The sequence below is a fragment of the Suncus etruscus genome, chromosome 7 (assembly GCF_024139225.1).
Source record: "Suncus etruscus isolate mSunEtr1 chromosome 7, mSunEtr1.pri.cur, whole genome shotgun sequence".
NCBI classification, from domain to species: domain Eukaryota; kingdom Metazoa; phylum Chordata; class Mammalia; order Eulipotyphla; family Soricidae; genus Suncus; species Suncus etruscus.
Window position 1 is genome coordinate 49534877 of NC_064854.1, and position 23498 is coordinate 49558374.

The 23498-nt window shown below is 35.4% G+C and overlaps 1 protein-coding gene across 1 annotated transcript in view; it reads left to right on the plus strand.

The window, feature by feature from the left end:
* WDR64 (WD repeat domain 64) overlaps positions 1–23498 on the plus strand; it is a 148389-nt gene that overhangs the window by 17833 nt on the left and 107058 nt on the right. The window contains 10 exon segments of the mRNA XM_049777562.1: positions 352–461; positions 3480–3579; positions 5008–5037; positions 6407–6517; positions 12788–12817; positions 12820–12909; positions 12911–12940; positions 12942–13006; positions 14046–14070; positions 14073–14182. Of these exon segments, the coding sequence (XP_049633519.1) occupies positions 352–461; positions 3480–3579; positions 5008–5037; positions 6407–6517; positions 12788–12817; positions 12820–12909; positions 12911–12940; positions 12942–13006; positions 14046–14070; positions 14073–14182 (701 nt within the window).

A 23498-nucleotide genomic window follows, 5' to 3' on the forward strand; every position in this document is an offset into this window, starting at 1 on the left:
TTTGTGCTTGGCCCAATTCAATGTCATGTTTTTTAATTCAGGTCTTGTCTAATAAGAGTTGACTTAATTTATTAACATGTTCCAGCTTCTATTTGAGCTATCAATTTGATTAAGAGCACTATTTTGGCATACTGTTCCATCTGAAGAAAAGAAAAATCTGTGACTGATTTTAAAAAGCATGCATCATTACCCTAATTGAGTATATTAATAGCCTTCTCTTAAAATAAAAAGACTTTTGCAAATCTCAGTATTGACTGATATACAAGTTGTATTTTATGGTTGACCTAATCAATATTTTATAGCTAATTATGAGAAATTGAGTGTATATCTGTCTTCTTTGGCATTTTTTAGATCTTTGGATACTATTCATCTAGTGAAGGTTATTTTACTACTCAGATAGATGAAGAAAATTCAGTGTTTTTTGTTTCTAAAAAAGAACAAGTTGTGATTCCAGGTAAAAAGTTTAATTTTCTTTTAAAATCAATAATTTTATTTTTAAATTTTATTTTATTTTTAATTGAATCACCAGGAATTATAAATATATTTATGAATGTGTTTTAGGCATACAATGTTCTAACACCAATCCCTTCATCAGTCCATTTCTCTCCATCAATAATATAGTTTTCCTTCTATCCCCCCAGTCAGCCTCTGTAACATATACTTTTTAATCTTCTTTCACTATTCCTTTCTCCAGAGTTAGCACTCCCTACTGGAAAGCAGTGGTAATGCTTTTTTATTACTATTGCATTTGTTTTTTTTTTTCCTACTATATTTCTTATTATGTGCCTCTCCCTCTGACAAACTTCACTTAGCATGATGCTGTCCAGATCCATCGATGTAACTAAAATTACATGACTTCATCTTTTCTTTTGAACAAGTATTATTGCATTGTGTATATTTGCCATAGTTTCTTTATCTAGTTAACTCTTGGACACTTGGGTTGTTTCCAGATTTGGGCCACTTTGAATGTCATCACAATGAACATTAAGAATGCAGATATTTCTTTTCAGTGAACATAAGAGTGCAGATGTTTATTCACACATTATGTTTTTAGACCCTTAGGTTATATTAAAAGGAGAGAAATTGCTGAGTCATATGTAAGGTTGATGCCTAGTGTTTGGAACAATGTCCATATTGTTTTCCCAAAAGACTGTACCAGTTAACATTCCCACAAGCAGTGAATGAGGGTCCTTTATCCTTCATATGCACACCAAAACTTGCTGTTATTGCAAATTTGATGTGTGCCAGCTCTCTCTTACATGAGGGGGTATCTCATTATTGTTTTTTATTTACTTGAAGAGTAGTGATGCTAGAATTTTTTTATGCTGTTTGACCATTTGTATTTCTTCATTGAGAAAGTTTCTGTTCATCTCTTTAACTCAGTTTTTGATGGTTCTGTATAGTATTATTTTTATAAAGTTCTACCTGAGCTTTTTATATCTTATGTATTAACCCTATATCATGTTAATGATAGATGATTAATACTAATATTTTACATGTCATAAAAATCACCAAAATTAGAATATTTCTATAGAATCATTTTGGTTTATTGTATTGGGAGTGACATTTTGGAGTGCACTCTCATCAGAGGCTACCTATAGTTCAGTTTAAAATATCTTCATTGTGCTGATGGGCGTTGAGTACAAAACGAAAGTTTACAGTTTTCTGGAGAGATTGGTTCAGCTTTCAAATTAAATCTCTTTACAATGCCATCTCAATAATGTATGATCAAATACCAAATGAAATCACATTTCTTTTAAAATATAATTAAAATAATTTTTTCTTCTTATACACTCACTCCTGATTAGTTTATGGAGGCTAAACTCTGTGGTGATTTACATAAAAGCTAACTTAGATTGATAACTTTGATCTCTGTCCAGCAGAATAGGTGGGAAAGAATTAGAAAGTCAGATTCTGTGGCTTGTCCAGGTTTCAAATTAAACTAAAATCTCCAAAGTAGGGGATAAGCTGCTATATGTTGACCACAATTTGTGCTTGCTCACCCTGACTTCAGACATATGAACCATTGTCTCTATTTACAAGTTCATAAATTCATTAGGAACAGTTAAATACAATACAATGAAAATGATCAGGTACATCAAGAACAAAATATGGGATATTTACATAGCTGGAGCCATAGAATGATAAACAGTCAGCAAACTCTACTGTATAGGATTTTTGTCAGGGCAATCTATTCTGTTGCCTGAGCTCACATTTTCTAAATTAAACTCAATATGAAATCATGGTGATCCTTTTCTTTTTCCTACACTCATTTGCTGCTAAAATTGCTTTACTCAGGAGACTATTGAAACCTTGGGTCTTTATTCAGAGGATGATTACCACATTTTACCACAGTCCCTACATATTTTAAATTATGAATTTGAGTCAACCATAAAGAAAAACATATGCCTGGGACATGTGCTGTTTTATATGGCATGTGTAAATTTTAGTTCAATTATATTTCAGAGGAATAACTCTCTATGAAAGAGTTTTGACAGCTAGAAATGGTACTATTCTCCAGATCTCATCCCCAATTCTGTAGCCTGTGGCAAATATTCATTTTAAAAGTTACCTAAACTTGCTTCCTGATTTTTTTCAACCAAGCCCACCATTGTCCCCCAACTATCAACCTCACCAGAGTTGAATCTGGTCATGGGAACTATTATTAAACAAGTGCTGCCTTGCTTCCAGTGAACTGAGAAGGAGTCCATGAACAGGGTAGAGAAGTCGCTAGTATGATAATAGACTTTGGGTAGTGAAGCTTAATTAGTTATTAAAATATTAAGATATAATGAGGGTTAGCACAATTTTAAGTCTGAGGGAAAACTGTAAACAAATAATTATAAACCTGTGACCTCATGGAATTTACAAAATTCTATGAAAAAGACAACAAAAGAACCAAATAAGTACAATGTATATTAAGTACATAGAAGTATATATGTACAGTGCATATGTTAGATTAGATGGCACAAAGAAGACTGGGGAAAATAAACCATGAGAGTGAGAAAAATAAAGCAGTAGTTTGGCAAATAATAATTAGTTATTATAAGCACAATAATGCAATTTTTAAAGTAGAAAGACAACACTGAGAATGTAATAAAAAACCTAGACTGTGAGCAAATGTATATTCTAAGTATGATAAGTAGGAGTATGTAAATGGCAGGATGGCAAAAGATGAGACCAGAGAGGCAACAGTAGGTAGTGAACTTTATATCTTAAACCTTTTCTTTTTATATGCCACTTTGGGAGGTACTCAGGGCTTACTCAGGGATCACTCTGCTCAGGGATCACTCCTGGATAGGAATAGGGGTCTTTAGGAGGTAATGAGGATTGAATTGGGGTGAGCTGCATGCAATGGAAGCACCCTATGTACTGTACTCTTTCTATGTCTTTCATTTACTTTTCATTTATTTTTATTTTAAAAATAGCTTACCTTTACTGCTGGAAGGTAACATGAATATTGCACCATTTACAGGTAGCAGAAGACGAGATGTGATTAAGTGCATTGTCAAGATTCCTCAGCTAGATTTACTAATAGCAGCATCTCATAAAGGATTAATAACAGTGTTTAATAACCAGGTAATTTGAAATCTTGTGCTACTCATCTCATAGCCCTCTCTCTTTTTTTCTAAATTTTTTAAAATTATTTTTATTAGCTATTGCATATGAATCATGTTTATAAAACTGCAGATGTTTCAAATTATTAAAATTATTAAAATAAATATTACTAAACTAAGAAAATTACTGCGCTCTGAAGAAATTTTTTGAGTTTTGGTGCCTACATTTAACATTTTTTTGGAGTATCATGGTGAGTCATGAAGTGTTAGCTACAAGTTAAGTGCATTTGTCATAATTTCACCAAATAACAATATGTTCTATTAATGATCTACATGGAATGAACCAAAGATTCTCAACTAACATGAAATCCTGAACATTGTATTCAACTAAAATGTGCTTTTAAGTCTGTCAATAAATTGCTAGGTGATTTTCAAATGATGCTTGTATTTTTATATCAATTCAATTACACATTGCAAATTACACGTGCGTAGCTTTCTTTTAGCTACCCTTCCCATTGACTAAAGTGTAATTTTGCATTTCCATTTTTGGCATTAATATTTCTCTAATTAAAGAATCTGAAGCAGTTCACAAATTAAAAATACAAAATACAAAGTCACTGCTATGACTTCAAAAAGACAGCAAAACAGGCTCTTTTTTTGAGGAATCTTCATATTGTTTTCCATAAAGACTGGACTAGATGAAATTCCACCAGCAATAAGAGTGCCTTTCTCCCCACATCCCTGCCAGTATTGATTGTTCTTGTTCTTTGTGATGTGGGGTGAGATGGTACCTCATTGTTGTTTTGCATATCCGTCTATTTATAAGCAAATTTCATGACTTCTTTTTTCCTAACAGCTGCATAGTATTCTATTGTATAGATGTACCACAGGTTTGTTTTAACTACTGATCTGTTCTTGGGACCTGGTTCCCCCCCTCACCCAAACTCTGGCTATTTTAAATATTGCTGTGATCAACATAGAAATTCTGGGGTCTTTTCTGCATGGTGTTTTTGGTTCTTGGGTTATATCCCTAGGAGTGGTTCGGTGAATCTTATGGTAGCTCAATTTCTAGTTTTTAAGGAATATGTATATTGTTTCAGAGATTTATTTAAGGTAAAAATAATTAAAATTAGGAGATATGATATTTTAGAATCAGCATTGTCTTTATCTCTTTCACTAACGCTCTCCCTCTCTTGGTGGGAGACAAAAGAATTGGCTGTAGTGGAGAGGGGATAGTGTTTTGGGTCACATCAGATAGTACTCAGAGCTTAGTCCTGGTTTTGTGCTAAGAATTCATTTTTGGGATTTCTCAGGGATCCATATATACTGCTAAGTATAGAACTGTCCCTGACTGTATGAAAGACAAGTGCCCTTACCCTATATCATCCTATGATATTATTTTTAACAGTTGTGTCAAGGATACTTCATTAAGTCTCTTTGTTTATTATAGATGAGAGTTCAGGCCAGCACCGGTGTTACAGTAAGTACATTTTTAAAGAATTCCTAATTTTGTCATATTTAGTGATCTCTAATCTAAATTTTAATATAGGGCTTTTAATGATTCTGAGAACATAGTTTCCATAGGTTACAACCAATGTTAGTAAAGTGGTATCAAAATTAATTCTTGAGTAACTATTACTAACTTTTAGGAGTTAAATTGATTATAGATAATTGCTGGAGCCAGAGAGATAGCACGGAGGTAAGGCTTTTGCTTTTTATGCAGAAGGTCATCAGTTCGAATCCCGGTGTCCCATATGGTCTCCCGTGCCTGCCAGGAGCAATTTCTGAGCATGGAGCCAGGAGTATTCTCTGAGCACTGCCGGGTGTGACCCAAAAACCACAAAAAAAAAAAAAAAGTAAAGTAAAACAAAAAATTCTATATTCTACAGAGAATTGATAAGAAATTGGTTATTACTCTAAAGGTTCCATTTTAAAAGATCTGCTTAAGTTTCTTTTTTAACACCCTTTATGAAGAATATAAAAATATAGATATAAAAAATATAAAAATATAGAAACAACCAAGTTGTGAGAACATGGAAACAGTTAACAAAGAGGTTGGTAGCATTTTATTTTAAACTCGAATACAAATATAAAAAATTAGACTCACTTTTCTCAACTGTTTAGTTGAGAAATAGTATTTCATTGTGTAGATGTAATGTATCATTATTTGGCCAGTAAACTACAGCAGATATTTTATACTCATATGACTTGCTTTAGAATACCACCAGAACTTCTCTCCCTATTTGTCTATGCTGACTGAACTGAAATGCAGAATAGGGTACTGAGTACCAACAGAAAACTCATTTTTTTTTCTATACTACTGAGTATTTCTTAAAATGAAAACAACTGCTCAAATTCCTAATGTATTTTAGTGAAGGGTGTAGATACACAGCTGTTTCTGGTAAATCTTATGTGTTGCTGTTCTTTGTTCAGTAGTGTATTGTTAATATTATCATCCTAGATCATAGCTTAGCTAACAACTTTAGAGTGACAAGATGATCACTAAATTTTTCTAGAAAAAAATTTATGTAAAAGCATAGGCTTAAAGAACATGCTTAACCAGGGCCCTAATCAGATTTTCTGTGAATATGCAAATAAGTTTTCTCATGTAAGTATATACAAATTACTAGACGCTCTACCAAACATTTGTTGTTTTATTTTCTCGCTTACAATAATGGTGCAAGGGGAAAAGGAGTGAAGCTTATCCTCAAGACATCAAAGGGGAGGCATTGCTAGGTCTTCTGCAAGTAAAAGACAGGGAAAGTGGATCTTTAAAAAGGTAATTGATTGCTTTACTAAAAAGCAAAACACATTTTTAACTCTTTCCCAATTTTATGTATGTCTATCAGGATACCTCCTGGATTACAGGATGTGATTACCTCTCACAGCTGAAACGTGTTGTTGCCATTACAGAAAGGACTATTATTGTCTGGGATTATAAAGCTCAAGGGGGAAATCAGGTATGAATGCCAAGACAAAGCCTCAAGGAAAAAAGATGATATTTTTGTATTGGTACTATATGAACAATACTTTCTCTGTTGAACATCACATATGCATCTATATAAACTAAGGGTTCAATAAAAATATCAGGTTTGTATTAATAGTCTTTGAGTTTAATTTAAAGGGGATATTCTTTTTATTTGGTGCATACTTAATTTGTTTTTGTATACAAGAGATATCTTGTTTTTTATTTTATATACTATTATCAGTTTTCTTTATGTTTTTTTTTTTTTTTTTGGTTTTTGGGCCACATCCATTTGATGCTCAGGGGTTACTCCTGGCTATGAGCTCAGAAATCGCCCCTGGCTTGGGGAGACCATATGGGACGCCGGGGGATCGAACCGCAGTCCGTCCTACGCTAGCGCTTGTAAGGCAGACACCTTACCTCTAGCGCCACCTTCCCGGCCCCAGTTTTCTCTATGTTATCAAATTAAAAGATTTTATATCTAGTTTAGTTCCACTTAATATAAAAATTACTAGCAAGTGCCATATTATGGCGATAAATGAGATAGTATGAATCCTTTTCATGGTGAATCACCTCTTAAAAACTTTATAAAATTTACGGAGCATCTGCAAATACATAAAATCCATGAACATGTTCCTTGTAGAATAAAAAATAAAATATAATATAAATATAAAAAATAAAACAAAATTTAATCTTGAAGAACAAAATAATATATAATTAGTTTTTCCTTAATGAAAAGGAAAAATTATAACAGAAGGAGCCAGTAAAGTGGGCATAAAGGTGAAGGCAGAACAGGGACCATCAAGAAGTCTCAGATGATCACTTTACCACAAACTAATGACATCAGTGCTCTGAGATCCTAGGCAGCTCAGTGTGTTTGATTAGTGTGAAAAGTGGATACAGTAAGAAAACAATACAGTGAACAAAGACTATGAGTGTTATTTTTCCCCAAGAGTCCTTACCCCTACTTGCCAATCTTTGACAGAATCTGAACTCAATCAACTATTAGAAACATCCTGACAAAAGTAAAAGGCTTAAAAAAGTCAAAGAAATATTGGAGATTCTTGGTCCAAGAGACATTCTCAAGAAATGTCTCTATTGATTTTGATATGTAGGGCAAGATAGTGAACTAATTGTAACCAGGAGTTGTTTTATCCTCATAAGCAGCAGAATTTCATGTCTATTGGAGCAACTAATTTTGTGCTTATTCATTTAGTTTTTTATTATAGTTTAGGTAATAAGGTTACAATGATGTTTAAGTTTTTGTATTTATGTACAAAGTTATTGCATACCATCAGTATAACCTTTCACCCATTTCTATGAAACAACTTTGAAAATAGTATTGAAAACTAGTGGAACACAGTATCCACACAGTATTCAGACAGTAGAAAAGAGTAGCAATGAGTAGGAAAAAGAGTAGGAAGAAGAAAAGTGTAGGAAAGTCCAAGACACGATTCAATCTGTAACAGTGTTTGCGCACTTAACTTGAAGATCAGGAAGTAATCCAGGAACCACGAGTCCCACTTTCCCTCATCTAGGGACTGAGAATCAGATCCTAAGAAAGGTTTTGCATTTTTTTTTCAGGCGCGAGTGCCTATTCTGGACTCACTTTTTTTCTGGGTCATGCTGGCATAAATATAGTCATAATGACTGAAATCAGATAATGAACTAGGGTGGAAGTGCTAATACCTCACATCTAGGTTTGGAGGACAAATACCTCAATCATAGTTGATTTTTAAGGCTTCTATTAACTCCCACAGAGTTTGTCTGGTGTACAGGATTTCAGGTAGAAGGCAGAACTTGCTAGAAACATACTGGAATTTGGTTCAACTTTATGGAGATTTATCTGAATTGCAGGCTTTTGTGTTTTGGTTCTGTGGGATTCTTAAGATATTTAGAGAATAGAATTTTATGAGGGCATTGAGGATTGACCTGAGGAAGGGGAACTCACTGCTCCAAAAAGTCCCTGTCCTCAACCCATCTTCTCTGCTCTCTACATCCCTTCTTTGTCAACTTCTCAAGAGACTCTAAAAAAAGGGATGTTTACAAAGTTTAGTAGTCAAACTTGAAAAGTAAATTATATGGCTGTCCCTTCCCCTATTTCTATGAGATTTGAGACTGTCTGGCTCTGGGTCTTTAACTTTTAGCAGTTTTAGCTATAGACAAAATCGTAGCCCTCCAGCTACTCTGCCCTTGTCTTAGCTTTAGTGGAAATCTGTTAGCAAGATATAATACTAGACTGAAGCAACAACTAAAGGGTAGTTGTAGTTTCAACTTCTGAAAAAGCACAATAAGTGGGATCTGCCTCAAGCTGCCCAACTGGAGTTTGAGAGAAAACACAGTGGGTCAAGCACAACCAACAGTGATTCTTGAGTGCAGTCGAGAGCAAACCCTGAGAACATCTGGTATGGCCTAACACAAACAAAAATCATCCTGTCCAAAGCTCAAGTACAACACAAGGAATACCATGAAGGTCAGTGTACCTGGCACATTAAGGCAGCAATTTCATCACTCCCACTTCATCGGCCCCCTCAGCCCCACTCTGTAACTGAGTTCTTCACACTGAGAATCTTCACATTGATTCTTCCTTTTGTAATTTTTGGTTTTGGGCCACACCTAACATTGTTTAGAGTTTACTTCTAATGTGAGCTTAAGTCAATTCTGGGAGGGTTCAGAACTATATAGTATATGGGTGGTAGAACCCTGGTCGGACAAGTTCAAGATAAGTGCCTTATCCACTGTACTACTACTCCAGCCTCTGCCCCATACTGGTTCTTGACTTTCATTTATCCTGTCTGGTGACAAGTTTTGTTCCTGCTCCTACCAAGACCACCACCTTAGGCCAAAACTGTGAAACTTTAAATGTTAACATAAGTATTATAAATTAAGTTTGGAAAGAAGGGGCTGGAGTGATAGCACAGCAGGTAGGGCATTTGCCTTGCATGTGACCAACTCAGGTTTGATCTTTGGCATCCTGAGCCTACTAGGAGTAATTTCTTAGTGCAGAGCCAGGAATAATCCCTGAGCACCACCAGGTGTGCTTTGCCTCACCAAAAAAAATTGGGGGGGGTATCTCTTGTCTGTTTGAAAGAAATAAATTCATACTATCAAACATAATGAGAAACCAGTTATTTTTCTCCAAATGATAGGTCCATATAAAGCCCTTGGAAAGAATTTCAAATCCAACATAGCTAAGTAAACGACCTGAAAAATAATTCAATTCAATGATCATAATGGTGCTCACTAAAATGAGATAAAACAAAAATCCAAATATAAAAATTGAGATAAAAAATGAAGTGATCAAAATAACAAATACAATATAGAGGCTCAGAACAGACTATAAAAAGTTGCTGGGGATTGAATCAGCAAATTAAAGATATGATTAGTAGAAGAATCCTCAAAAGACTAACAAAAATGTAAGTGAAAAAATATGAGTAATTTATGGCACAAAAATAAGAATACTTGGAGACAAATTAATTAAAAGACTTTAAAAGAAAACTACAAAACACTGCTTCAAGAAATAAAAGAGAGGGGCGGGCGAGGTGGCGTTAGAGGTAAGGTGTCTGCCTTGCAAGCACTAGCCAAGGAAGGACAGGTTCAATCCCCCCGGCGTCCCATATGGTCCCCCCAAGCCAGGGGCAATTTATGAGCACTTAGCCAGGAGTAACCCCTTAGCATCAAACTGGTGTGGCAAAAAAAAAAAAGAGAGAGAAAGGAAATAAAAGAGGAAACAAGGAAATGGAGACACATACTTGCTCATGGATTGGGAGGATTAGCATCATTAACATCATTAACATGATTACCCTGTTCCCAAACTTCAAATTGTATTACAAAGCAATAGTCATTAAAACAGCATGGTATTGGAATAAAGACAGACCCTTGGGACCGGAGTGGTAGCGCAAGCAGTAAGGCCTCTGCCTTGTGCATGCTAGCCTAGGGAGGACCACAGTTCAATCCTCCCCACCCCCATGTGCCATATGGTCCCCCAAGCCAGGAGCAATTTCTAAGCACATAGCCAGGAGTAACCCTTGAGCCTCACCAGGTGTAATTGAAAACCAAAAAAAAAAAAAAAAAGACAGACCCTCATATCACTGGAATAGACTTGAGTATTCAGAGAATGTTCCCCAGACATACAATAAATTAATCTTTGATCAATGAGCAAGAAGTGCAAAATGGCGCAATGTGATGTTGGGACAACTGGTCAGTCACATGCAAAAAAGAGAACTCAGATCTCCATCTAACACCCTGCACAAAGATCAAATCTTAATAGATTAAAGACCTTGATATCAGACCCAGAACCATAAGGTATATAGAACAATATGTAGGTAAAACACTATTATTGACCTTGTGATTAAAGGCATCTTTAAGGAGGAAACATAACTCTCCAAACATAACACATTCAATAGAATATTGAAGAATATATAGAATACTCAAAAACACTTAGAAAAATATAAACCAAGTATTGTATAGTAGCAGACTACAGAATCAACACTAAAAAATCAATTGTGTTTCTATATGTAAGTAACAAACTAGAGAAAAATTTAAAAAAATTCATTTAAAATTGTGTCCAAGAACATAAACTACTAGATTAAAGTTAACAAAGAATGTGAAGGTGTTATACAATAAAAATTTAAAGTTACTAAAAGTCATGTGAAGTTCTATACTTAAAGTCTAGAAGAGGAAAGCAATAAATGTGAATATAGTTAAAGCTCATGGATTAGAAAAAATTAACACTGGCAAATGACTGTCATATTCAAAGCATTATACAGATTCTATTATAATACCTAAAATGTTTTTCAAAAACTTTGAAAACCTTTATTAAAATTTGTATGGGGGGGCCAGATAGATAGCATGAAGGTAGGGTGTTTGCCTTGCATTGAGGACAGTGGTTCAAAATCTGGCATCCCATATGGTCCCCTGAGCCTGCCAGGAGCGATTTATGAGCCTAGCGCCAAGAGGAACCCCTGAGCATTGCTGATTGTGACCTTCCCCCCAAAAAACAAAAACAAAACAAAACAAATTGTATGGAATCCTAAAATTTCCATTATAGCTAAAGGTAGTATGAGAAAACAAAAGAGAGCTATTATTGTATTTTTTGGATATAAATTGTAGAATTATAAGCCATTTTAATCAAAACTGTGTGCTATTAGAATAAAATAGAATCTCAGATCAATGGAATAGAATTGAGACCAGTGATTAAACCCTAAAATGTATGGACAGGTAATCTATGACAAAGTTGAGTACATGAAGTAGAGTTAGGAAAGTCCCTACAACATACGGTAATTTGAAAAATGTATAGCTTTAGGCTATTGAAACTGGATTTGTATTTTACACCATTTACAAAACATGTAGAGGAACAGATACAGTATGATGAAAATAAATCCCTTGGACTCCACCCAAAGAATTGAGGTTCCAGAGAGGGAAGCAAGTACTTAATAGGGAAAGAGGATCCAATAGACTGTAGCAGAAAGAATATGTATGGATACTTGAGTACTGGGTTTTGATTGAATGTATTTCAAGAATTCTAAGGCTATAATCTTAAACAAATTGAATTTTGTGAACGCGTATAGCTATACAAAATTTTAATTAAAACAAATATAAAAAAATAAAGAGGTTAAAAAGAATTCAGAGAGAGGCCCATGAACATTGGGTTTAATTTAAAGTGTCCTCTAGCATGTAAGCTGACTTTAAAGGTCCTATAGGATTCAACATGGTTTAAACCATCCTCTGTGCTAGCATTTGTCCCCTAGGCTCAGAATAACTTCTCACCATTTTTTCATATTTTGAAGCCAGTAATGATGCTGATATGCTTTTTGTTTGTTTGTTTGTTTGTTGTTTTTTTTGGCCATACCCGGGGGGTGCTCAGGACTTACTCCTGGCCTGTCTGCCTCAGAAATAGCTCCTGGGCAGGCAACATGGGGACCATAGGGACACCGGGGATTCGAACCAACCACCTTTGGGTCCCTGGATCAGCTGCTTGCAAGGCAAACGCCACTGTGCTATCTCTCCGGGGCTGACATGCTTAAAAAATTGACAAATGCTAAATATTTATAGATTAACTTAAATGTTAGTATACTTTTTCCTCTAATGACCCTTGGGGAAAATTTATTTTGGTCAACATTTTTTTTTCAAGGTCCTTTAACATTATAGGAGTATCTACATCAAGATAATATCAGAAAGTAAAAATTTTACTAATAATGATGAACATTTTGATACTTATCAAAATATATAATTTTTCAACAATAGTTTTGTTGTTTCAAAATAGGAAAACTCTTTCATCATTAAGCCTATGGATCCCACTGCCTTCTCTGCGTTTGTACTGTGCCAGTGACTGACCAATTGTGCCAAGATGACATTCTGTTGGGGGATGATGGTGGTTTTGTTAGCAAAATACACAGTAAATAGTGATGATTTTGGACTTAAAACAGGCAAAATCCAAAAAGAGATCACAAAACCAGGTTTTAGAACTCAAAGAACTTAAAAGGTAAGTCTATATGGTATGGCCTATTTTTTAATAATATAGGCATTGTAAAATATAGTGAAAGGAATGTGCTAGAACCAAGGTATTTGATGGCAAGAATAGTACCCTAGTAAATTTTTATGTCCTTGTATGTGAGATATAGTATGGTGGGAATAAAATCCAGAGCACAGCTTCAGCCCTGTTGGACATGGTCTTTTGGAATCAGAAAAATGCTTCCAGCAGTCACATATCAGAAAATGTCCATAGAAGCTGGGGGACTTTCCAGAAACCAAATCTGATATCGAGCAATAGTCCCACAGTGAAGGTGGGGAAAAAGGGCCTCTAAGAACAAACCAGCAGCAGCTAGTGATGTCAGCTTCTCAGCTGAGGAAAGGCAGGCTTGGGAATCTTTGGGAGCTGGTTGGCAGCTTGACTAGGGTGGGAGAGCGTTTTCACTTCCTGAGGAATTTAAGAACTGAGCATAAAAAAAATTAAATAGGGGAAAATCACAAATTGGGATGAAAGAGTGAAGAACTAGAAAAGGATTTGTAAGGTGATAAGCAGGGGAGGAAAAGTGGGATTATATATAATAGGGAAGGCCTGATTGTCCCCATGGGAAAAAAAGATCAGCAATGGTACTGGGACCCAGAAGGAGGCTGAGAAAAAAACCCAAAAAGACATCTCCATTTGATATTGGTGAAAGGGATTAAAATGTGAGGTTTCCTATTTCCTCCCAGACATAAAACTGGCTGGACCCAAAGACAGACGATCAATGATGGCACTGGAGTCCAAAAGGAGGCTGAGGGAAGGCTGGAAAGAAGCTAAATTGTTCCTTTAATGTTAATCTATATCTCAACATTTTATGTAGACTTGAGCCTCTCAAGATTGTTAGATTCCCAAAATTAATAGATTCTGAAAATTTAAATAGAATAGGGTTAGAAATTATTCATACTGCCTTTGGTTTTGTTTTCAAGTAAAAATGAAATTACTTGATAAGATATCATCATGCTATGTTTTGTATATCCTAACTTAAAAATAACCTGTCTTTTCATTTAATTCATAGTATTAAAAGGAAGCTACATAATGACCTGGGTTTATGAAAATTAAGTATATTTCATCCCTGAAGTGTTTTGGATCCTGCTCTTTAGATAGCGTTCATTCATTAGTTGTAGAAACTTTGAAGAGATTGGAGGATAATTTGTAAGTAGAGTAAATTTATACACATGAATACTCTGTGATTTTCAGACTTCCTAAAATTGCTATTTCCATAGTAATCTTAGTGCTTTCAAAGTCTTAGCATATTTATCTTAATTTTTTTTTTTTTTTTTTTGGTTTTTGGGCCACACCCGGTAACGCTCAGGGGTTACTCCTGGCTATGCGCTCAGAAGTCGCTCCTGGCTTGGGGGACTATATGGGACGCCGGGGGATCGAACCGCGGTCCGTCTCCTAGGCTAGCGCAGGTAAGGCAGGCACCTTACCTCCAGCGCCACCGCCCGGCCCCATTTATCTTAATTTTTAATTAAGAAGGTGTTATTGGGGGCCGGGCGGTGGCGCTAAAGGTAAGGTGCCTGCCTTGCTTGCGCTAGCCTTGGACGGACCGAGGTTCGATTCCCCGGTGTCCCATATGGTCCCCCAAGCCAGGAGCAACTTCTGAGCACATAGCCAGGAGTAACCCCTGAGCGTTACCGGGTGTGGCCCAAAAACCAAAACCAAAACAAACAAAAAAGAAGGTGTTATTATTTCATTTGTCAAGATTAGATTTTTCAGGAGGAATTTGATGTTACTCATGCAAATCTGAACATTATATTTCTTTTTATTTTGTTTACTGCTATAATATACTGGAGTAAATAAATATAAATATACTATAACTATATACCCCCATATATAATTCTGTTGGTAAAAATTTCTACATTGAAATTATTCTTGCATGCCCACTGGATGGCCTTTAGCATGTAAATAGATGTCTCATATCATGCTTCTTAAGTGATTTAAAACATGACTTAATAGGGGCCGGAGAGATAGCATGGAGGTAAGGTGTTTGCCTTTCATGCAGACAGATGGTGGTTTGAATTCCAGCATCCCATATGGTCCCCGAGCCTGCCAGGAGCGATTTCTGAGCATAGAGCCAGGAGTAATCCCTGAACACTGCTGGGTGTGACCCAAAAACCAAAAAAAAAAGAAGAAAGAAGAAAGAAAGAAAGAAAGAAAGAAAGAAAGAAGAAAGAAAGAAAGAAAGAAAGAAAGAAAGAAAGAAAGAAAGAAAGAAAGAAAGAAAGAAAGAAAGAAAGAAAGAAAGAAAGAAAGAAAGAAAGAAAGAAAGAAAGAAAGAAAGAAAGAAAGAAAGAAGAGAGAAAGAAAGAAGAGAGAAAGAAAAAGAAAGAGAAAGAAAAGAAAAAAGAAAGAAAGAAGAAAGAGAAAGAGAAAAAGAAAGAAAGAAAGAAAGAAAAGAAAGAAAGAAAGAAAAAAAGAAAAAAAGAAAGAAAGAAAGAAAGAAAGAAGAAGAAGAAAGAAAGAGAAGAGAAAGAAGAAAGAAAGAGAAAGAGAAAAGAAAGAAAGAAAGAAAGAAAGAAAGAAAGAAAAGAAAGAGAAAGAAAGAAAGAAAGAAAGAAAGAAAGAAAGAAAGAAAGAAAAGAAAAGAAAAGAAAAGAAAAGAAAAGAAAAGAAAAGAAAAGAAAAGAAAAGAAAAGAAAAGAAAAGAAAAGAAAATGACTTAAATTTTGGGACCATAATGATAGCACAATGGGTAGGGCATTGCCTTGCAAGCAGCTGACCTGGGTTCAATCCCCAGCATCCCCTATGGTCCCCGAGTCTGCCAGAAGTGATTTCTGAACCCAGATCCAGAGTAACCCCTGAACACCCCCTAATACCCTCCAAAAAAACAAGTAAATTTGTAAAGTATATAATCCTATTTTCTATCTGGTTAAATATTTACTAATAGCTACTAGTGTATTGGAACTAATTATTAATTTGATATATTATAAATATTAGCAAATTAATATATCATATATTTTATGCATATCAATATATCCTGAATATATGCTATCCTATATATTTTGCTGGAATTATTCTAACTTAATATTTAGTAACCAAGTGGTTACTTGAAGGAGTAACTATCTGTTGGAAGCAGCATTGGAGTATTGTATGCAATGAAAACCTATAAATCTAAAATTAAAAATTGAAAAAATACATTTAGTACTTATAATACAATTATTGTATTTAACTTTTCAGTTTAAAATGCTCTGATAAGAGGCCAGAGCTATGGTGCAGTGGTAGGGCGTTTGCCTAGCACATGGCTGACCTTGGACGGACTGCGGTTAGATCTCCCCGCATCCAAGATGGTCCTCCAAGCCAGGAGCGATTTTTGAGTGCATAGCCAGGAGTAACCCCTGGGAGTCACAGGGTGTGGTCAAAAAAATAATAAAATAAATAAATAAAATGCACTGGTAAATGAGCTAAAATATTGGGTAAACTTTAAAAACATGATATTAAGTGACAAATCAGTCAAAAATTCTTCATGGTGAATGATTTTATTTATAAAATTTCTAGAAAAGTTAATTTTAAAGAGACAGAATGAAAATTAGTGGTAGCTTAGATTAAGAACAAAGATCCAAAGTTTAGACAAGGAAAATTTCAGTGGTCTGAAAATGTGCTAAAACTTGTGAAGTTAGCTATGTAAATATAAAGACAAAATATATATTGTAAATATAAAAGGGATCATTCTGTATCTGCTTTTCTTTTTTGAAGTATTCTGCATGATAATATTGAGAGCCAGTCACACAATACCAAATTGCATAATTTCATTTTCTTATTTTGGTTTTTGGGCCACACTTGGTGACGCTCGGGGTTACTCCTGGCTATGTATTCAGAAATCGCTCCTGGCTTTGGGAACCATATGAGATGCCGGGGATCAAACAGGTCCATCCTAGGTCAGCTGTGTGCAAGGCAAATGTCTTACCACTACTTTGGCCCATAATTTCATTTTTCTTATAGCCAAATAATATTCCATAGTGTGTGTGTGTGTGTGTGTGTGTGTGTGTGTGTGTGTGTGTGTGTACACCAAAGTTTCTTTATCCAGTCATTTATTCTTGGATACTTGGGTTGTTTCCAATTTTTGGACTATTGTTATAGAGCTGCAAAGATATAAAGGGTATGAATGTCTTTTTTGAGTAATTTTTGGTCCCTTGGGGTTGAGCCAATGGGTGGAATTGCTTGATTATATGGAGTTTCAATTCCTAACTTTGTGAGAAGTGATATATTGTTTTCATAAAGAACTGGATTAGTTGGCATTCCTAGAAGCAGTGCATTAAGTGTCCCTTTAACCCTGTATTCCTGACAACACTTTTTTTATTCTTTTGGTTAAGTGTCAGTCTCAGTTGGTGTAAACTAATATCTTTTTTATTTTTCACATTCCTTTCGACCTTTTGTATATTTATATTGTGTTTGTTTTGGGGCCACATCCAGTGTTGCTCAGAGATCATTCTTGGTTATGAACTCAGGAAATTCTGCAGGTGGTGCTCAGGGGACCATGAGATAGGTCAGCCATGTGCAAAACAAATGCCCTATCTGCTGTACTGTCACTCTGGCCTCAATATGTATGTTTTATTTGAAGAAATTTCTGATCATCTTTTCTCCCTAATTTTTGATGGGATTAATTTCTATCTTGTTAAGTTTTACACATTTATTTTTAACATGTTGGATTTTAAATATTTTGGATATATATTTGTCACATGAATAATAAGGAAATGTTTGCTGTTTTTTGTTCTAGTCATCATTTATTTTATGGTTTAGAAGTTTTCTTAATTTGATGGAGTTATGTATGTACATCTTTGCTTCCATTTGCTCGAGTAAATCATTTCTTTTTTTTTTTTTTTTTTTTTTTGTGGTTTTTGGGTCACACCCGGCAATGCTCAGGGGTTTTTCCTGGCTCTGTGCTCAGAAATTGCTCCTGGCAGGCACGAGGGACCATATGGGACGCCGGGATTCGAACCGATGACCTTCTGCATGAAGGGTAAACGCCTTACCTCCATGCTATCTCTCCGGCCCCGAGTAAATCATTTCTTAAAGAAGTTTTCCTTGCGACAGTTTATAATCACTTTCCTCTTAAAAATTAAATATCCTGGCCAGCGCGGTGGCACTACAGGTAAGGTGTCTGCCTTGCCAGCGCTAGCCTAGGATGGACCGGGTTCGATCCCCCGGTGTCCCATATGGTCCCCCAAGCCAGGAGTGATTTCTGAGCGCATAGTCAGTAGTAACCCCTGAGCGTCACTGGGTGCGGCCCAAAAACAAACAAAAAAATTAAGTATCCTTGTACCACTTTGGGCTCAATATTATTTCACTTGTCTGAGTCATTTTAGGTCAGTACCACACTTTCTTGATTACTATATATTTTTCATATAAGTTACAGTTTCAGAAAGAAAAACACTTTTTCCCCCTATGAGTACTTTGGGATGGGTTATTTATTACTCTATAAATCTTAAACACCACTGTTTCTGTATCATAGCTATTTTTATGGTGATTGAAATGAATTAGTATAGTGCTTTTTATAAGATAATTATTTTTATATTAGTCCTTTTTTGTTGTTGTTGTTTATGAGCCAGACATGACTGTTCTTATTGGTTACTCCAGGCTCTGTACTCAGGGACCATTCCTGGAAGGCTTGGAGACCATTTGGAATGCCAGGATCCAACCTAGGTTGGATGTGTGTGCAAGGAAAGCACCCTACCTATCTGCTATATCTCCTACCCAAATACTAGTCCTTTATACTTCAATCCATGAATAAGAATGTTTTCATTTATTTCTTTTAGATATTATTTATTATTTTCTTTGTATAAATCTGTCACCTCTTTAATGTTGCTGAGGTACTTGAATTTTCAATACTGTGAATAGAATTGCCTTTTAATTTTTCTTGTTTTAATGTTTGCTCTTTATAAAAAGGGTATAAATTTATATGTGTTTACCTTATGGATTGACACTTTGCTATACAAAGAAATTGTTTCTAGAAGCTCCTTTTGTAGTCTCCTATTTTTTTTAAATATAGTATTAGGCTAATAGTAATACTATACAATGGCAAGTAGTGATAGTGTCAAACTATCTTCTTTTCCAATCTGCATACCCTTAAAATATCTTTTAGATTGTTTATTAAAATATGTGATATACAAATTTATTCATAATACAATTTTTTCAAGCATACAATGTTCTAACACCAGTCCCACCAGACCAGTATGGCCTTCCCCCCACCAATGTCCCAGTTTCCCTATCACCTGCCTCTAGGGTTGACATTTTTTCTCTCTTTTTCTCTCTCTCTGTCCCTCTCTCCTCTTTCTTTATTCCTTTTAGAAACTGTGGTTTGAAATATTGTTACTGACTGGGTATTATGTATATCACTTTGCCTTATTTCAGCAGCCAGTTCTTGTCCAGAGTGATCATTTTCAATTATCATTGTCATCGTGATCCCTTTTCTGTTTTAAATGTACTCTCCCTCTTTGTGATAAGCTTCCTGCCAAGGACTAGTTATGCTCCTGATATCTATTTTTCTTGGGTATAATTATTGTCTTATTTTTTATTGTTCCACAGTGAGTTTGATCATTCTGTGTCTATAACTCTCTCTTACTCATTTCACTGAGCATAATATTTCCATATTCATCTATGTGTAAGCCATTTTGAGCTATGTTTCTCCTAACAGTGTTCCTTTGGTAGATGTACTGTAGTTTCTTTATCCACTCATCTGGTCTTGGGCACTGGGGTTGTTTCCAGATTCACATAGGACTGAAGATGCCTTTTATGCATTGTATTTTTTGGGCCTGAAGGTATATTCCCAGGAGTGATTTTGCTGGATCATATTGGAGCTCAATTTCTAGATTTTTAAGGATGTCCATATAGTTTTCCAGAAAGGTTAGACACTTCTACATCCCACTAGTAGTGAATGAGAGTCCCTTTCTTCCCACATCCTGTGCCAGCACTAGTCATCTCTGTTTTAGTCTTATGTTAACAGAGAGTCTATAATGGTATTGATATCAAACTGACCACCAGTAAAATGGAATACAACTCCTTGCACTTTCAAAAAAAGCAAGGAAAATGTCCATTTCTAGCATGATCATCATTCTGATAATGTGGCCATCCTATATAGGTTTTTTTACAATTAAGCCATATATGTTGGCTTGTTAGAAGTTCCTAGTTGATCTTCTTCAAATTAAGTTTTAACTCTTAGTTTAATCATTTCTAAGAGGTGATCAACTGAAAAACAGCATCTAGTTACCTAAATCAAAGGAAAATTATTATATTGGAAAATTTGTCATTTGTCTTAGTAGGCTTGATATGGCAAGCCATAAATTAACATATTAATTTATGTCCTCATACTTACAAAAACTGAGTTTTTTAATATGCTATCATTAACCATTCTTATTCTATCATATATCTTTAAATGGGAAGGGATATATTTCTTAATTGTTAAGTTTTTCTGTTTTTAAGAATCGATACCCAGTCTACAACAGGCTAGACACAGAGGGGTCCAGAGGGGTCCACTTATACTAGCTTCTCAAGGGTCAAACAAGGGGGTTATGGGATGCATGCTGGGAACAGGGGTGGGGGGAGGACAACACAGGTGGTGGGAATACCTCTGATTCAATGTCACTACATACCTATAAGATTACTGTGAAAGATTTCTTTGATCACAATAAAAATTATTAACATAGGGAACTTGCTGCCATGCGTTCAGCTTTTGGGACTGAGAGGAAAATTTATAGCCTTGCAAGCACATATCAGGAAGGAAGAAGGGGCCTACATGAATAGCTTAATGACAGAGCTTATAAAATTAGAAAATGATCACCAAATGGAACCAAAAATAGGGAGCAGAAGAAAATAACAAAGCTTATAGCACAAATAAATGAAGTGGAAATCCATAAAGCAATCCAAAAGATGAATAAAAGCAAAAGTTGATTCTTTGAAAAAATAAACAAGATTGATAAACCACTGGCAAAACTCACAAAGAAATTGAGAGAGAGAAACCTGATAAGCCGGATTAAAAATGAAAAGGGTGAGATCATTATAGAAATTGCTGAGATTCAAAGAGTAATCAGAGACTACTTTGAGAAACTCTATGCCATGTAACATAAGAATCTCGAAGAAATGGACAAATTCTTGGACTCTTACAACTTCCCACAGCTAAATAAGGATGGGGTAGCATATCTAAACAGCCCCATCACTATTGAGGAAATTTAAATGGTGATCATAAGTCTTCCCAAAAACAAAAGCCCAGGCCTAGATGGATTCAATAATGATTTCTTTCAAACCTTTCAAGAGGAACTTCTACCAATCCTTTTAAGGCTCTTTCATAATATTGAAGAAACAAGAGCACTTCCAAATAGTTTCTATGAAGTATCACCTTGATACCAAAGCCAGATAGAGATGTTGCCAAAAAAAGAAAATTACACACCAATATCCCTGATGAAGTAGGTGCAACGATCTTCAACAAAATTCTGACAAGTAGAATTTAATGCATCATCAAGAAGGTCATTCAAAACGACCAAGTAAGTTTTATCTCAGGAATGCAACAATGGTTTAACATCCATAAATCAATCAACATAATGCACCATATCAACAAAAAGAAAAACAAAAATCATATGATCATATCAATAGATGCAGAGAAAGCATTTGATATGGTTCAACATCCATTCTTGATAAGAACTCTCAGCCAAGATGGGAATGAAAGGAACTTTTCCCAGCATAATCAAGGCCACAAGCCAGTGGCAAATATTGTTCTATGGAGATAAACTGAAAGCCTTTCCCCTAAAATCCAGTACAAACAAGGTTGCCCTTCTCACCACTCCTATTCAACATAGTGATGGAAGTACTTGCCATAGCGATTAGGCAAGAAAAATATATCAAGGGCATCCAGATCAGGAAGGATCAAGTCAGGCTCTCATTGTTTGCAGATGACATGATACTATATTTAGAAAACCCTAAAGACTCTACCAAAAAGCTTCTAGAAACAATAGGTTCATATAGCAAAGTGGCAGGCTACAAAATTAACATACCAAAGTCAATGGCCTTCTTATACACTAATACTTATAGAGAAGAAATGGACATTAAACAAACAATCCCATTCACATTATTGCCCCACAAATTCAAATATCGTGGGCTTTGTATAGGTAAAGGACCTACAAAAGCCTGCTTCAAGAAATAAAAAGTGACACAAGGAAATGGAGATACATATCCTTCTCATGTTTGGCTGGATTAATATAATTAAAATGGCAATATTCCCCAAAACATTGTATAGATTTAATGTGATACCTCTAAAGATACCCATGACAGTTTTCAAAGAAGTATATCAAACACTTCTGAAATTTATTTGGAACAATAATCACCCATGCATAGCTAAAGCAATACTTGGGATAAAAAAATATGGGAGACATTACTTTTCCCAATTTTAAACTGCATTACAAAGCAATAGTTATCAAAACAGCATGGTTTTGGAATAAAGGCAGATCCTCAGATCTGTGGAATACACTTGAGTATTCAGAGAATGTTCCCCAGGCATACAATCAACTAATCTTTAATAAGGGGACAAGAAATCCAAAATGGAGCAAGAATAGCCTCTTCAATAAGTGGTGTTGGCACAGCTGGTTAGCCACTTGCAAAAATGCTAACTCAGACCCCCATCTAACACCATGTACAAAGATCAAATACAAATGGATTAAAGACCTTGATATCAGGCCTGAAACTATTAGGTATATAGAACAACACGTAGGTAAAACAGTATATGACATTGAGACTAAAGGCATCTTCAAGGAGGAAACAGCTCTCTCCAAATAAGCAGAGATAAACAGACAGGACTATATTAAGCTAAGAAGCTTCTGCACCTCAAAGGAAATAGTGCCTAAGATACAAAAGCCACCCACGGAATGGGAGAAACTATTCACCCAATACCATCAGACAAGGGGCTAATCTCCAAAATATACAAGGTGCTGACAGAACTTAATAAGAAAAAAAACATATAACCCCATCAAAAAATGGGGAGAAGAAATGAACAGACATTTCCTCAAAGAAGAAATACAAATGGCCAAAAGGCACATGAAAAACTTCTCCGCATCACTAGTCGTCAGGGAGATGCAAATCAAAACTACAATGAGGTATCATCTCACACCACAGAGACTGGCACACAGCACAAAGAATGAGAACAATCAGTGCTGGCAGAGATGTGGAGAGAAAGGAACTCTTATTCAGTGCTCATGCGAATGCCGTCTAGTCTAGCCTTTATGGAAAACAATATGGAGATTCTCAAAAAACTGGAAATTGAGCTCCCATTTGATCCAGCTATCCCACTCCTAAGGATATACCCTCGGAACATGAAAATACAATGCAAAAATTCCTTCCTCACACCTATATTAATTGCTGCACTATTTACAATAGCCAGACTCTGGAAACAACCAAGATGCTCTTCAACAGATGAATGGCTAGAAACTTTGGTACATATACACAAAAGAACATTATGCAGCCATCAGGAAAGATGAAGACATGA